Source organism: Dendrobates tinctorius, unplaced genomic scaffold, assembly GCF_039654945.1.
Source record: "Dendrobates tinctorius isolate UK_male_01 unplaced genomic scaffold, ASM3965494v1 ptg000125l, whole genome shotgun sequence".
In the NCBI taxonomy this organism is placed as follows: domain Eukaryota; kingdom Metazoa; phylum Chordata; class Amphibia; order Anura; family Dendrobatidae; genus Dendrobates; species Dendrobates tinctorius.
In genome coordinates, this window is record NW_027361793.1 from 12,963,109 (window position 1) to 12,980,560 (window position 17,452).

Genomic DNA, 17,452 nt, shown 5'->3' on the forward strand with positions numbered 1-17,452 from the left:
TCCACGCTTCAGTGTTCAGATGAGCGTCTGCCGCACGCTTTTGACCAGTGAAGGTCTCTGCACCTCGTGTGCATCGTTGTATAGCAGATCACAGCTTCTTGAAGCGACCGTTATACTAGAACAGGGTTCCCCAACTCCAGTCCTCAAGGCCCACCAACAGATCATGTTTTCAGGATTTCCTTTGTATTGCTCAGGTGATAATTGCTTCACCTGTGCAATACAAAGGAAATCCTGAAAACATGACCTGTTGGTGGGCCTTGAGGACTGGAGTTGGGGAACCCTGTACTAGAAGACACATTGTATGTGTCAATCAGCCAGGAGACACATGAGGGATGGATAAGGCAGAATTCACCCGTCTATTAAGGACATTACATAGACGTAATATGAAGGGCCATGTGCCGTCCACATAACCCTGACCCATTCAGTCACGTGGGAATTGGATTCACAGGCCAGAACAAACTCCTATTGTGCACCACAGGATATAATGTGCACATGTTCTATCCACAGAAAATGGATATTAGATAGAATGCAAAACTTCCATGTGTGAATGGAGACTTATGGTATGTGATCATGGATAATTTTGGGCAGGTCCGCTCCCAAAAAAAGCAGTTGCTTTAAGAAAAACAAACGCTAATAAAGCTCTTCCTATTCACTTCTATTGAGAAACCACTTTGCTTTTCAGCATTTGTCCACTTCAGGTCTTGAAAAAGCTCCTGATGGAATTCACTCCAAACTAGGCCCTGTCCAATCAAAGGGCTGCAGAAAGTAGAACAAAAATACACTTCAAAAAGTCTTACAAACCACTTCAAGAAAAGAAAAACTTATCCAGAAACTCCTGGGCACTGTGATGAAACTGGCAGCAGCACTCCTGAGCACTGGAAAGAACTGCCCCTGAGCACAGTGATGGCACTGGTGGAAGCACATCCTGGGCACTCCAACGGCACTGGCAGAAGCGATACTAGGCACTATCATGGCACCAGCCCTCCCGGGCACTGTAGGCGGTCCCTGGCAGCAGCCCTCCCGGGCACTGTGGGCGGGAACCGGCTGCAGCCCTCCCGGGCACTGTGAGGGGGCACCGGCTGCAGCCCTCCCGGGCACTGTGGGGGGGCACCGGCTGCAGCCCTCCCGGGCACTGTGGGGGGGCACCGGCTGCAGCCCTCCCGGGCACTGTGGGGGGGCACTGGCACCAGCCGTCCCGGGCACTGTGGTGCCGCACTGGCACCAGCCGTCCCGGGCACTGTGGTGGCACTGACTGCAGCCCTCTCGGGCACTGTGGTGGCACTGACTGCAGCCCTCTCGGGCACTGTGGTGGCACTGGCTGCAGCCCTCCTGGGCACTGTGGTGAGCACTGGCTGCAGCCCTCCCGGGCACTGTGGGGGGCACTGGCACCAGCCCTCCCGGGCACTGTGGGGGGCACTGGCACCAGCCCTCCCAGGCACTGGCAAAAGCCCTCCCGGGCCCTGTGGGGGGCACCGGCAGCAGCCCTCCCGGGCACTGTGGGGGGCACCGGCTGCAGCCCTCCCGGGCACTGTGGGGGGCACCGGCTGCAGCCCTCCCGGGCACTGTGGGGGGCACCGGCTGCAGCCCTCCCGGGCACTGTGGGGGGCACCGGCTGCAGCCCTCCCGGGCAGGGCTGTGAAGTCGGTAAGCCACAGTTGCGACTCCCGACTCCTGGATTTTATCAGGCTCCGACTCCGACTCCTTCATAAATGGCCAATTCATAACAAATTTACTGTTGTAAAATATTAAACATCGTGCTTATTCAGTTTCTCACCATCATATAAGTAATCAGACCACTTAGAGCAAAAACTACATTTATTAGAATACAATTAGAATATAGCAAATAACTTTTATAAACTTTTCTAAACTGTAAGTAAATATGCAATAAACACTTTTATGCAGTTAATAAGAAGAAATCTATAAATTTGTCCTCAGAAAAAGTATTGCCTCTGTCAGATCCTCCTTCATGGATGCCCTCAAATCTGATCTAATTATTTTGAGAGCAGAGAACAACCTCTCTACACTAACTTGTGTTGGTGGCAAAGCAGTAACCACTCGGGCAACATCTCTGACAATGTCAGGATACAGAGGAATCGCTTGTTGCACTGTTATTTTTGATGAACGGTCAAATTTCTCAATTTCTTTTAGTGCACATGAAAAATTCTGCTGAAATGTACTGGCTGTGTTCCTTGATGGGGATGACTCTTCTTCTATGCGGGAACGCTTTGCACGGTCCTTGTGATCCAAATATTTTTCAAAATTAAATTCTTCATCAGTTGATGATGAGGGTGAAGATGTGGCAGGACGACCAAATTCTTCTTGTTCCTCCTGACTGTTCTGCAACCCTTTCATCCTTACTGCTATTTCAAACAGAGCTTCTTTTCCTTTACTTAGCTGTTGATCATCTAGAAGAATCCGATGCATTGGGTCTACATAAACAGCTGCCAAAAGAATGTTATTTTGTAATAGTAGCTCCTCTCTCCGTTTCATTGATGTAGCAATGCCACTTGCAATTAACCCTCCTCTTTGGGACAGGCGAAACATCAGGTTCTTCCACTCCTTTAAGAAAATACCTGGAGTTAAGTCCTCTGCTTGTAATTTTTTAGTCACTGTAAATGGGTGCTCTAGCAATTTTTCCAGCTCAGTCACCTGATTCCACTGACTTTCATTTAGCGTCAGTTGAGGGTTAGCCATGTCTACAAGAAAGGTTTTCAGTTCAACCAAGCGCTGAATCATTAAGTAAGTACTGCCCCATCGTGTGGCTTGATCAATAATTGCCCCTTTTCCAGCACGTCTCTTCAAAATTGAGTCAACTTTAGGGGTTCTGGCAACAGTAGCCAATTTTCTCACCTTGCAGCAGCATGTCCTTCTTGCAGACTGTCTCTTACAGCCAGCTGTAGCGTATGCACAACACAGCGCATGTGATGAATGAAAGAACATATTGACCCAGTTTCAACAAGATCATCTAAACTATCATGTTGCTGTTCATCTGAAGCAACTTCAGTTTGCTCCTCAGTTACAATACTGTGTTCCTCTATTTCAAACATTTCTGTGTCTGTGGACCCAGAATGTTCTTCTAGCTGCTGGTCACCATCATTACTCTCATTCATTAGCTTAATAGTACTTATCATATTTGAAGCATTGTCAGTTACGACAGAAAGAACTTGCTCTTTTTTAAGTTCATAGTCTTGCAGAACCTTTTCCACCAAGACCTGGAGAAACTCACTGGTGTGATGAGCTTTGGTGTCTTTTACTGCCAATGTCTTGGTAACTATTTCATTTTTGTCACAAACAAATCGGACATTGATGGCAAAATAGTTCACTCTGTGACGTGTGCAGGCATCCATTTTAAGAAACAGAAAGCGTCCCTTGAGAGTTTTTTTAAGTTCTTCCTTTTGTATAAAAGCTTCTTCGATTACTAATTTTCTAATACTCTCTCTCTCCAGAGAAACACCAAGCTTACGGGCCATTTCCCCATTCAGACACATAAAAGCTGGTCGTGAAAATAATGAAATAGGCACACTATCCTTTACAACAAGCTCTATAATCTGTTTTTTAAATGTATCTACTGTCATTGTCACAGTAACTTTGTCACTGACAAAATATCTTGCAACTGATGGCTGCAAAGTTCTCTGCTCCTTTGTTTGGCTGGAAGAGCTGGGCACTGGTTCATTGGTTTGGATGCAGTCTTTCTCATCCACTGCTTTCAGTACTTCTGGATGAAAGCGCTGTAAATGTCTCTTTAGATTAGAAGCTCTGGTAGGAGCATTTTTATCTTTGCCTGAATATGCACTCATCTTGGCTTCACAGCATTTGTTTTCGTCTGGATCATTTGTCATACACTGACAGACATAATGTTTTCTATCTTGAGTGATGGTGAAATGTTCAAATACAGCTGATTTAATGTGATGCTTCTTTGACACTCTCAGGTTTTTAATTCTGCATTCACAATCCAAGTGACAATTGTTTTTCCTAAAAACAATTGTACAAAATTATTGCCAGGTCGTACAACTGATATAGTGGTCACTAATACTGTTATTATTCCTCATGTACTCACAGTTAACTGATGCAAAGTTTGTTGAAAGGATAATACTTCTTACAGTCTTCCTCTTCTGAGTAGCAGGCAGCTGTGAGATGCTTGGAAGACACACACCTAGTATGATCTAGTCTAGAGGAGGAGCTTTACTACTAAGAATTTGCAACACATTTTCACTTTCAGTTTCATACATTGTAAGTAGGGGGGTTGGGGCAGCATGAGGTTAACCAAGTATAAGATTAGATAAGGGCAGTGGAGAACAGTGACACACAAGAAGAAATGTCTATCTCCAGCAGAACTGCTTATCACTGTTATTCATAGTTTGATAGAACATATATATTTGAGTAACATTTATAAAATTCATATGAAAGTTCAATTATGAAATATTAATACATTTTTTTTAAAGCTGGAGTCGGAGTCGGTACATTTCTACCGACTCCGACTCCAACCAAAACTAACTCCGACTCCACGACTCCGACTCCACAGCCCTGCTCCCGGGCACTGTGGGGGGGCACCGGCTGCAGCCCTCCCGGGCACTGTGGGGGGGCACCGGCTGCAGCCCTCCCGGGCACTGTGGGGGGGCACCGGCTGCAGCCCTCCCGGGCACTGTGGGGGGGCACCGGCTGCAGCCCTCCCGGGCACTGTGGGGGGGCACCGGCTGCAGCCCTCCCGGGCACTGTGGGGGGGGCACTGGCTGCAGCCCTCCTGGGCACTGTGGGGGGGGCACTGGCTGCAGCCCTCCTGGGCACTGTGGGGGGGGCACTGGCCGCAGCCTTCCCGGGCACTATAGTGGCACTGGCTGCAGCTCTCCTGGGCACTGTGGTGGCACTGGCTGCAGCCTTCCCGGGCACTATAGTGGCACTGGCTGCAGCCTTCCCGGGCATTGTGGGGGGCACTGGCTGCAGCTCTCCTGGGCACTGTGGGGGGCACTGGCTGCAGCTCTCCTGGGCACTGTGGGGGGCACTGGCTGCAGCCCTCCCGGGCACTGTGGGGGGCACTGGCTGCAGCCCTCCCGGGCACTGTGGTTGTACTGACTGCAGCCCTCCCGGGCACTGTGGGGGGCACTGGCTGCAGCCCTCCCGGGCACTGTGGGGGGCACTGGCTGCAGCTCTCCTGGGCACTGTGGGGGGCACTGGCTGCAGCCTTCCCGGGCACTATAGTGGCACTGGCTGCAGCCTTCCCAGGCATTGTGGGGGGCACTGGCTGCAGCTCTCCTGGGCACTGTGGGGGGCACTGGCTGCAGCTCTCCTGGGCACTGTGGTGGTACTGACTGCAGCCCTCCCGGGCACTGTGGGGGCACTGGCTGCAGCCCTCCCGGGCACTGTGGGGGGCACTGGCTGCAGCCCTCCCGGGCACTGTGGGGGGCACTGGCTGCAGCTCTCCCGGGCACTGTGGGGGGCACTGGCTGCAGCTCTCCTGGGCACTGTGGGGGGCACTGGCTGCAGCTCTCCTGGGCACTGTGGTGGTACTGACTGCAGCCCTCCCGGGCACTGTGGGGGCACTGGCTGCAGCCCTCCCGGGCACTGTGGGGGGCACTGGCTGCAGCTCTCCTGGGCACTGTGGTGGTACTGGCTGCAGCCCTCCCGGGCACTGTGGGGGGCACTGGCTGCAGCCCTCCTGGGCACTGTGGGGGGCACTGGCTGCAGCTCTCCTGGGCACTGTGGTGGTACTGGCTGCAGCCCTCCTGGGCACTGTGGGGGGCACTGGCTGCAGCTCTCCCGGGCACTGTGGGGGGCACTGGCTGCAGCTCTCCTTGGCACTGTGGGGGGCACTGGCTGCAGCTCTCCTGGGCACTGTGGTGGTACTGACTGCAGCCCTCCCGGGCACTGTGGGGGGCACTGGCTGCAGCCCTCCCGGGCACTGTGGGGGGCACTGGCTGCAGCTCTCCTGGGCACTGTGGTGGTACTGGCTGCAGCCCTCCCGGGCACTGTGGGGGGCACTGGCTGCAGCCCTCCTGGGCACTGTGGGGGGCACTGGCTGCAGCCCTCCCGGGCACTGTGGGGGGCACTGGCTGCAGCCCTCCTGGGCACTGTGGGGGGCACTGGCTGCAGCCCTCCCGGGCACTGTGGGGGGCACTGGCTGCAGCCCTCCCGGGCACTGTGGGGGGCACTGGCTGCAGCTCTCCTGGGCACTGTGGTGGTACTGGCTGCAGCCCTCCCGGGCACTGTGGGGGGCACTGGCAGCAGACGGGCAGTCTTCAGCAGGCAGAGCTGTCAAGGACATGGCAGTGACCCCGCGCGTCTCTCCTCCTCCGGCCGCCCCCTCTACACTGCGGCCCCTGCAGCCACACCAGGCCCGCACGTCCCCCGCACCTCTCACTCACCCCGCTTTCTGCCCTTCGGGGTTCTGCAGCTATTCGGCCTTACAGCCCACAGCAGAGTCTATCTGACCCCGGTCAATATGGCCGACTCGGCAATCTCCGGAGACACTCGGGAATTGTAGGGAGCATTCGGCGATTTCCGGAAAGCGCTAAAACAACTTCCTGTACTGCAGCGCGTCGCCGTCATAGAGGTGAGCAGAATAAACCGTTCTACGCTGCTGACCGGATTTTCGTAGTTTGTGAAGCAGATAGGAATTACCTGGAACATTGGAGCCCCGTTATCTGCTGGGGTCACGGCTCCGAGGCCCGGCTACGCTCCGCCCCCTGGGTCACGTGCTCGCGCTTGACTATATAAGGCGCTGCGCCGGGTCTGTGGTCCTCTTTCGCACGCCTCCTCTCTGTCTGTGCAGCTATCATGGGCTTCGGAGATCTCAAGTCCGCGGCCGGACTGAAGGTCCTCAACGAGTTCCTGGCGGACAAAAGCTGTATCGAGGGGTCAGTGCCTGATAAATGTCTCCGTGCAGGGATCGGCTCCAGCGGCTGTTGTTCCCGGTCTGCTGCTGGACACGTGCTGGGGAGCGGTGTACCGGGCAGCCACATAGCACAATGGCGCCGCCTGTAATGTGTGGTGAGGGGAGAGTCTGTGTGAGTGACGCTGTGTTCATACGTTGCGTTTATTCATGCAAGCGAAGCTGCTTGTTCCAGTACCGGCAACATCTGAGATCTCAGAAGTCTGTCTCACACGATTTTTGTTTTCCTGACTGGACTGGTGAACTGTAGGCTTTGTAATTTGTACAATGTTAATAACTTCATTGTTTTGCACCACAAACAATTAAATGTAAAACCGCAGCCATGCATTTTGGTGTGTGCACACGCTGCGGATCCGCAGCAGTTTTTGCTGCAGTGTACAGTAGCATTCTAACCTATGGCAAAAAAAAAAAACCACTGTGCAGATGCTGTGGAGTTTTCCGTGCGGATTTGCTGCGGTTTCAAAACCGCAGAAAGAATTGACATGTCAATTCTTTATGGGGATTCCCATCTCCTCCATTGTGGAGGTGAAAAACCGCAGGTCTCTTGATCTGCAGATTTACTTACAGATTTTACAAAATCCGCGCTGCCAAATCCGCAGAGCATTCCGCAGCGTGTGCACGTACCCTAACATGTACTGTAGATAAACAACGCATATAATTTTCACAAAAAAACCTCGGCAAAGTCTGTTGGTGGTAAGCAGGTTTTGAATGCAGAAAACAGCAGCGTGTGAACGTAGCCTTAGGTCCTATCCTACTAATATGGTGGCGGGCCTGTGTGTACACTGCTGTATGGCCCCTGCCCGGTGTGTACCCCAGAGGAGCACAGGCCTGCAGCTCTAGTGAGCGATGTCTGCCCCACTGCAGGTCGCATGGCCGGCTCAGGCTGCGCCGCTCTACCCCATGGCTTCTGCAGCTTCTGCCTCTACAGGAGTCAAAACCTTTATGCCAACCACATGTGTCTCTAAAATCCTGATTTCCCCCCCCCCCCCCCCGTGTCATCTGCAGTGCTAATCAGGGCTGTGGAGTTGGTATAAAATGGACCGACTCCTAAAATATAATAAATTGGGTACAGTAGTTCAATGCAGAATGTGCTGAGTATTTTTTCATAGGAATTTGGGAAAGTTATGAAATGTCCTATAAATAATGACTGTTCTATTCCTGATCTAAGGCTACATTCACACAGCGTTTTTCCTGCGTTTTGAGTATACGTTTTTCAGTTGCAAAAGCAGATCAGCTTTTTAAAAAAAACCGCATCACCTGACAGGTTTTTGAGCTCATAGATAATGTTTTCAATAGCAAAAGCAGATTAGAAATCTGCTCTATCTATCCATATCAGTCTATCCATATCATATCTGTACCAGAAAGAATGAAAGCCGGATACCACACAGACTTGCACTCCCTTTTTTTTTTTTTTTTTTTAGCACCAGTCAGGTACCCCAGAAGAGCACAGGCCTGCAGCTCTAGTGAGCGATGTCTGCCCCACTGCTGCCCAAATAGACTGCATTCATCATCTTAGGCTAAGTGCACACGTACCGGAACTCTCGCGGAAATTACCGCAAGAATTCCGGAATTCCAGTCCGTGGGAAAATCGCATTTTAAATTCCCGCTATTTTCCCGCGGAAAAACTAGCATTTTGCAAGCGTATTTAGCTTGCAAAATGCTAGCGTTTTCCAAGCGATCTCTAGCATCGCTTGGAGAACTGATTGACAGGTTGGTCACACTCGTCAAACATGGTGTTTGACAAGTGTGACCAACTTTTTACTACTGAGGCTGCCTATGCAGCATCAGTAGTAAAAGAATGTAAAAAAAAAAATAAAAAATGGTGTTGTTCTTGCCTTCCGACGTCCCGCACAGCCGTTCCCAGTAATCCTTTGCGAAAATGCCCGCGATGACGTCCGTTCTCGCGGGATCGCGATGTCTCGCGGTAATTCGTGATGACGTCACGCGAATGACCACGAGACTTCGCGATCCCGCGAGAACGGACGCCGTCGCAGGCATTTTCGCAAAGGACTACTGGGAACGAGAGCGTGAAGAGAGGCGGGAAGACTGCGTGGAATGTCGGAGGGTGAGAATAACAATATTTTTTATTTTAAATTCTATTTTTTACAGGGATATGGTACCCAAAGCCCGGAGGACAGTCTCCTCTCCTCCGGACTGTGGGTACCATCCGCAAATGTTCTGCTTACTTTCCGCATGTTGTGCACAGCCACATGCGGGAAGTAAGACGAACAATGTATTCCTATGGGTGCGGGATCGCCGCGATTCCGCAAATTAATGAGCATGCTGCGGTTTTTACCGCGAAGCGATTCCGCCGCGGTAAAAACCGCAGCATTAGCACAGCATTGCGGAATCCCATAGAAATGCATGGGATGCTTATTTTTGTGGCAAAATCGCACGGTTAAAACCGCCGCGGAAACGCAAAAAAAAGCCACGTGTGAACTCAGCCTTAAGGTGGCACAGGCTTTATTTTCAAGTGTAGGGGTGTGCAGTATGAGGTTCTGCAGCAGCTGAGGTGTGCGGTATGAAATTCTGCAGAACAGTATGGCTAAGTGCACACGTACCGGAACTCTCGCGGAAATTACCGCGAGAATTCCAGTCCGTGGGAAAATCGCATTTTAAATTCCCGCGATTTTCCCTTCTGAAAAACTAGCATTTTGCAAGCGTAATTAGCTTTCAAAATGCTAGCATTTTCCAAGCGATCTGGAGCATCGCTTGGAGAGCTGATTGACAGGTTGTTCACACTCGTCAAACAGTGTTTGACAAGTGTGACCAACGTTTTACTACTGAGGCCGCCTATGCTGCATCAGTAGTAAAAGATAAAATGTAAAAAAAAATATTATTGTTCTTACCCTCCGACGTCCCGCGCATCCATTCCCAGTAATCCTTTGCGAAAATGCCCGCGATGACGTCAGTTCTCGCGGGATCGCGACGTCTCGCGGTAATTCGCGATGACGTCGCGCGAATGACCGCGAGAACGGACGTCATGGCGAGCATTTTCGCAAAGGACTACTGGGAACGAGAGCGGGAAGGCTGCGCGGGACGTCGGAAGGTGAGAATAACAATATTTTTTATTTTAAATTCTATTTTTTACAGGGATATGGTACCCAAAGCCCGGAGGACAGTCTTCTCTCCTCCGGACCATGGGTACCATCCGCAATTGTTCTCCTTACTTTCCGCATGGTGTGCACAGCCACATGCGGGAAATAAGCGGAACAATGCATTCCTATGGGTGCGGGATCGCCGCGATTCCGCAAATTAATGAGCATGCTGCGGTTTTTACCGCGAAGCGATTCCGCCGCGGTAAAAACCGCAGCATTAGCACAGCATTGCGGAATCCCATAGGAATGCATGGGATGCTTATTTTTCGTGTTTTCGCGGCAAAATCACGCGGTTAAAACCGCCGCGGAAACGCAAAAAAAAACGCCACATGTGAACTCAGCCTATGAGGTTCTGCCCCCCCCCAGGTTTGATCCTGGCTACGACCATTGTGTGAATGTAGCTTGAGGATCTAGGCTTTATCTTAGCCGAGATAAGTCATAGTGTGTGTGTATGTATGTGTATAATATATAAATATATCTCTATTAATCAGACCAAAAGTTTGGACACACCTCAGTCAAAGTGTTCTCTTTATTTTCATGACTATGAAAATTGTAGAGCTATTAATTAACACATGTGGAATTATATAATTAACAAAGTGTGAAACAACTGAAAATACTGTCTTATATTCTAGGTTCTTCAAAGTAGCCACCTTTTGCTTTGATTACTGCTTTGCACACTCTTGGCATTCTCTTGATGAGCTTCAAGAGGTAGTCACTGGAAATGGTTTTCACTTCACAGGTGTGCCCTGTCAGGTTTAATAAGTTAGATTTCTTGCCTTATCAATGAGGTTGAGACCATCAGTTGTGTTGTGCAGAAGTCTGGTGGATACACAGGTGATAATCCTACTGAATAGACTGTTATAATTTGTATTATGGCAAGAAAAAAAGCAGCTGAGTAAAGAAAAACGAGTGGCCATCTTTACTTTAAGAAATGAACGTCAGTCAGTCTGAAAAATTGGGAAAACTCTGAAAGTGTCCCCAAGTGCAGTAGCAAAAACCACCTAACGCTACAAAGAAAATGGCTCACATGAGGACCGCCCCAGGAAAGGAAGACCAAGAGTCACCTCTGCTGTGGAGGATAAGTTAATCCGAGTCACCAGCCTCAGAAATCACAGGTTAGCAGCAGCTCAGATTAGAGACCAGGTCAATGCCACACAGAGTTCTAGCAGCAGACACATCTCTACAACTGTTAAGAGGAGACTTTGTGCAGCAGGCCTTCATGGTAAAAAAGTTGCTAGGAAACCACTGCTAAGGACAGGCAACAAGCAGAAGAGACTTGAAGACGTGAAGCATGGAGGAGGAGGTGTGATGGTGTGGGGGTGCTTTGCTGGTGACACTGTTGAGGATTTATTCAAAATTGAAGGCATACTGAACCAGCATGGCTACCACAGCATCTTGCAGCGGCATGCTATTCCATCCGGTTTGCATTTAGTTGGACCATTTATTTTTCAACAGGACAATGACCTCAAACACACCTCCAGGCTGTGTAAAGGTACTGTCACACAAGCGATGTACCAGCGATATGACGCGGTCAGAATCGCTGGTACATCGCTAAGTGGTCACTAGTGAGCTGCCACACAGTCAGATCTCACCAGCGACATTGCAGAGGTCGGGGGTCGCTACTTACCTGTCAGACGAGGCGATCCTGACATCCTCCCGCATGCGTCCTCACGTCGCTCGTCACAGCAGGAAGCAGACGACGAGAAGCGGTCCTGGACGTTCTCGCGTGATCAGCGATAACCAGCGGGGGAGCGGTCGGAGGTAAGTATCAGACATAGCGATATCGCTAGCAATATCGCTATAACATCACAAAAACCAGTGACGTTATAGCGATATTGCTAGCGATATCGCTTAGTGTGACAGGCCCTTAAGGGCTATTTGACCAAGAAGGAGAGTGATAGGGTGCTATGCCAGATGACCTGGCCCCAATCGAGATGGTTTGGGGTGAGCTGGACCGCAGAGTGAAGGCAAAAGGACCAACAAGTGCTAAGCATCTCTGGGAACTCCTTCAAGACTGTTGGAAGACCATTTCCAGAGACTACCTCTTGAAGCTCATCAAGAAAATGCCCAGAGTGTTCAAAGCAGTAATCAAAGCAAAAGGTGGCTACTTTGAAGAACCTAGAATATAAGACATATTTTCAGTTGTTTCACACTTTTTTTTGTTAATTATATAATTCCACATCCATTGTTTTGATGTCTTCAGAGTGAATCTACAATTTTCATAGTCATGAAAATAAAGAAAACTCTTGGAATGCGAAGGTGTGTCCAAACTTTTGGTCTGCACCGTATGTAATCGATATTATACAGTGTATTACATATTTACAATTTATTACAGCTTTGTGTTCTAAAGTTGTATTCCAATAAATAAATAGAACATAATATCTAAATATCTTGATTATTGGATCATAGAAATGATTAACTGTCTGATGTTCACGTTGTACTACAATGAATTTTTCACTTGAATATAAGCAATATATGTCGGGAGTCGGTGTAAGGGAAATTGAGGAGTCTGAGTCGCAGGTTTGGCTTACCGACTCCACAGCCCTGGTGCTAATGTCCTTTTGTGTTCAGAAAGAAGCCGCCAACACTTGGAGAATGTTCACCTTTAGGCCACATTCAGTGTTTGATCAGTATTTGTTCCTCCCCTGGTTTTGGCTTACAATCAGAGGAAAAGTGTAATAGAAACATGTCCCCACTTCTGGATTTCTCACCCACTCCTGGTTTTGGCTTACAAATACTGAGGTGGGCTCCCCAGATATTTGTGTGCACAAGGCTTTACCCCCTCTGGCCGTGCACTGATCACACACAGGCTGTCGCCCTCTCTGCACCTCTGTACAGTAGACCGGGTGTGTGCAGGTTTGCAGTCATGCCTGATCTCCGGCTTACGATGTGCTCATGTTGTCCTCCTTAGGTACGTGCCCTCCCAGGCTGATGTAGCAGTCTTTGACGCTCTGTCTGGCGCTCCACCGCCTGAGCTATTCCATGCGCTTCGTTGGTACAACCACATCAAGTCTTATGAAAAGCAAAAAGGCAGGTAAGCGAGTCCTGGCAGTCAGGGATAATGCTGCTTAGCTATGGCTCATGGCCTACTCCTCTGGAGCTGCATGTATCTTACACGTGACACTGCGGGCTGATAATATGATGAATGAACTAAATCGCCATCTTTCGGCTGATATGTGATGCACACGTTCTTTCTGACTTGACCCGCTATGGCTGCAACCTTATGGGGACAATGTTTTATGCTATGTTACTGTGATGAAAATCAAAAGGCTAAATAATGGGCACATACAAATACATCCTTCAAAGGATTGAGATTATGGCATTTTAGGACCTGTTCAGATGGTTCTGATGGCCTCTGATTAGTCTATACCAGGACAGGCTCATGATCTGCACGCAAAGTGACACAATCAGACCCTTATAGACAAACAACACTTTACTTACCTTTGCAGTATCCTACCATTAAAGCCGGACACTTGTCAAAGTATGTTCTGGTGAGGTAGACAATGACTTCGGTCCATGGTGTATAGGAATGCTGCATTCCCCTACCTTTGGCTGGCCAGATATTGCAAACTAACAACTGTCCTGCTTGTGCTCTGAAAGTACATTACACTGCAGGAGATGTATATGTTGAAGGCTTAAAGCGCCACTTTTCTGCTGCTGGTCTTTGGGAGTATTTTTTGGAGCGAGTCGGAGGTCCTAACCCCATAAAAGTATGAGGATGACATTGAGCACTTGTGACATGGCTTATGACTTGCAGCCAGTTAGATGTTGCTGTCACAAGATTGTGCCATGGGATTGGAGTGGTGCTGGAAAAGTTAAATGTGTGCAAGACCAGGGGCAGGGACCTTGCAGTAGAAGCATCACTGTGGTGCTTTTTTTAAAAAAAAAAAAAAAAAAAACAGCCGATTAGCCGATGGAGACTATTGAACCAAGTAAAAAAGTGTTTAAAATTATTAAAAGAGAAAATACAAAAGTTGAAATCATCCCCCTTTCCCCCTCATTCACAATAAAACCAGGAAAAAAATCAAACACACATTTGGTATCACCACATTCAGAATTGCCTGTTCTATCAAAAAAAAAAAAAAATAACCTTATCAGTAAATGGTGTAGCGAGAAACAGTCAAAACGCCAGAATTTTTTTTTTTTTTTTTTTTTATGCAGAGACATTGCGTTAAAATGCAATAACGGGCAATCAAGAGATAGTATCTGCACCAAAATGGTATTTAAAACAGCAACTTGGCACCCAAATACCAAGCCCTCACCCAACCTGAGATCACAAAAAATGGAGACGCTATGGGTATCGGAAAATGGTGCAAATTTTTTTCACCACTTAGAGAAAAAAGAACCTAGACATGTTTGTCTATGAACTCATAATGACGTGGGGAATCATAATGGCAGGTTAGTTTTGGCATTTATTGATCATGGTGGGGGAAAAAGTGTGGGATTGCACTTTTATTGCAATTTGACCACACTTTGGGAAAAAAACTTTCCATTTGAGTGCACAATATGGTAAAACCAATGGTGGTGTTCAAAAGTGCAACTCATCCCGCAAACAAGCCCTCACATGGCCATATTGACGGAAAAATAAAGTTTTGGCTCTGGTAAGAAGGGGAGTGAGAAACGGAAATGCTGAAAATGTGGCTTGAAGGGGTTAATATATTGACCTATATAGGCAGTGTGTGATCGATGTCAAGTTGGTGCCAGAGTACAGGTCAAGAGGCTCCAACTGATGTGACTAGGTCTTTAGGCTACATCTTTAAAGGGAATCTGTCGCTTTTTTTTTTTTTTTTTTTTTATAATGACCAACCATGTTCACATACAGTATAATATGCAACAGGTATTCAAAAATTTTTTTTTAAGTAGCTAAAACAGCATTTTAATAGGTCCGGTCAAAAATGACCGGAGCAGTACAAGTGTAAAGTGGGAACGAACAGAATAGCAGGGTTAATAAAAGGATAAATACTACATTTATTTCACATATAAACTGTGAACTCTTATTTTGTAATGCAAGTGAATGATTGAACCTTTCTCTGTAGCCTACCTGGTGTGAAGAAACCCTTGGGAAAATACGGCCCAGTGAACATAGAAGACACAACAGACAGTGCTGCTAAGAACGCTAAAGAGGATGATGACGATGACATTGACTTATTTGGCTCAGATGATGAGGAGGAGGTAAATGCCGTTCATATTTACAAAATACTCAGTTGCTGCAAAGAGTAAATTTAATTTTCCAATGTAAATCTTCACATCTGATGGGATAGTCTTCCTTAATTTGTCTGCATTAAAACTTAAGCTTTGTGTTTTTAGGTTTGTTTGTTTTGTTTTTTTTTCTTTGCTGATGGCATTTTCATCATATTCCATAACGTGGTGCAATGTGGTTGATTGATGTTTGTGCAACTGTAAAGATTATTTCTTAAAACAAAATGGGGAGAGTTCATTTTAAAATCTCCTACAAAAAGTTTTCCCTACTCATGTAGAAGTTACTGGAATACAACTGCGATTACTAGTTATGTTTTATTTATTTTTTTTTTGAAACATTGATAAATTGCTTATGGATTGGGTGGAATAACAAATACGTCAAGAATAATGACAAACAAAAAATAACTTTAAAGGTGCAAGGTTAACTTGGATAAGATTCAGTCACTGTTAGAACCAGAAAAAATGACAAAAGCCATAACTAATGGGAGCTGAACTGTGTAGAAAGAAAGATCGGTAGCAGCCCCCTGTGAACAGATGGGAGTTTGTGCTGCTGCATCTGACTGGTAATGTGGTGATTGAACACAATCACCATCTTTCGGCTGATACGTGATGCACACGTTCTTTCTGAGTTTACCAGTTGGCACATGTGGTTTTACCCTGTTGGTGCTGGTTTCAACTTGTAACTATAGCAACTTTTTTTTTTTTTTTTTTTTTTTTTTTTACAGGAAAATGAAGATGCCAAGCGCATTAGAGAGGAGCGCCTAGCACAATATGAATCAAAGAAATCCAAAAGTAAGTAGCCTGTATTTTGTTAGAGGTTTGTATCTAGTGCTCATCTTGACAAACCTGTCTCAATGAAAGGAGTTATCTAACTTCTAAAATGTGTTATTACAAGTGACAAAAGTGGCAGCAAGGGAAAAGTGCTGTAATACTGGCATCCCAGCTTGGCGATGGTGGTATTACACAAAGTAATGCCTTTAATTGTGACCAGGCTATCTGCCGTTCAGTCTCCTGCACTGCTTACCTCGGTCTTCATGTAATGAATACTGGAGAACCAAGGGTTTGTCCACAGATACTGGTCTGGAATTGTGTGGCCATGTGGCAGTTCCAGCATTCCTCCTGTGGCACAGAAATGTGTTCTGCAGACATTTCCTTTCAGTTACTCTGATGGGAGTAATCTGTAGAGTCAACATGTAAGTTCACCTGTGAATTACTGGCATTTTTGGCTTGGGGCCACTAGACTGTTTCAAGCCCTCGTTATTGTAGAGGTGGTTGTTTGCAGATATGCTTGGCTAATGTCTTGTATTCTCTACAGAACCAGCACTTATTGCTAAGTCTTCCATCCTGCTTGACGTGAAGCCATGGGATGATGAAACAGATATGGCAAAGCTAGAAGAATGTGTTCGAAGCATCCAGATGGATGGCTTAGTGTGGGGAGCATGTAAGTACTTATCAGTGTGCATGTGGACTACAGGGCAGAACTTGTGGCATACATGATGAGCTAAATCACCATCTTTCGGCTGATGATAATGATGACTCTTTTATTTCTGACTTGCCACAACTAGAGGCTTTATAGATGAACTACAGGTCTTTGTCTTCACTATTGAGTTTAAGATACTAGTTTTCCTGGTAAAATAAACATTGCAGTTTTCTGAAAGATTTATTTACTATGACACTGGATTGCTCTGCAGGAACGCAATGGGCCTCTTTATTGGTAGTATATTAGTGTTTGTATTGCAGAAAACAAACTTTCAGTCTTTAATGGCTATGCAAGGTAGAATATCTGTTAAGCTATAGAATACTTATGACCACTTTCTTCCCGACAGCCAAGCTTGTTCCAGTTGGATATGGCATCAAGAAGCTACAAATCCAGTGTGTTGTGGAAGATGACAAGGTTGGCACAGATGTTCTGGAGGAAAAGATCACAGCATTTGAGGACTTTGTACAGTCTATGGATGTTGCTGCTTTCAACAAAATTTAATTCCACGATTTTCTTAATTTGAGCACTTAATAAACTTGCGGTAGCATCAGATGTGCTGTCTCTTGCTTGTATTCACCTTGAAGTTTGTTTCTTGCTTATATACAGTAGTGGCATCATATTCTGCAGCTCTTTACTATCATAATCTTCCCCCATTGGGGCTCAATCTAAATTCCCTATCAGTATGTCTTTGGATTGTGTGAGGAACCCAGAGGAAACACATACAAACTCTTTGCAGATGTTGTCCTTGATGCCAGTAATGCACTCAAAGACCCCCAGTGTCTTTTTATC

The 17,452-nt window shown here is 47.2% G+C and overlaps 2 protein-coding genes across 3 annotated transcripts in view; one reads left to right on the top strand and one right to left on the bottom strand.

Annotated features, from left to right (window-relative positions):
• The window catches only part of NDUFS1 (NADH:ubiquinone oxidoreductase core subunit S1), a 53,819-nt gene extending 47,076 nt beyond the window's left edge, over positions 1–6,743 (bottom strand). The window contains exon 1 of one of the 2 annotated variants that reach the window (XM_073541882.1): positions 6,616–6,743. The gene's annotated coding sequence lies outside the window, so the exon portion shown is untranslated. Of the gene's footprint in view, positions 1–6,359; positions 6,584–6,615 lie in introns of those variants that run through there. The other variant, XM_073541881.1, reaches the window with a different exon arrangement.
• On the top strand, positions 6,720–17,215 carry EEF1B2 (eukaryotic translation elongation factor 1 beta 2). The gene is made up of 6 exons (XM_073541883.1): positions 6,720–6,851; positions 12,896–13,018; positions 15,021–15,156; positions 15,909–15,975; positions 16,499–16,624; positions 17,010–17,215. The coding sequence occupies exons 1-6, from the start codon at positions 6,772–6,774 to the stop codon at positions 17,162–17,164; spliced, it is 687 nt and encodes a 228-aa protein (XP_073397984.1). The 5' UTR covers positions 6,720–6,771; the 3' UTR covers positions 17,165–17,215.
• The last annotated feature ends 237 nt before the right edge of the window (positions 17,216–17,452 follow it).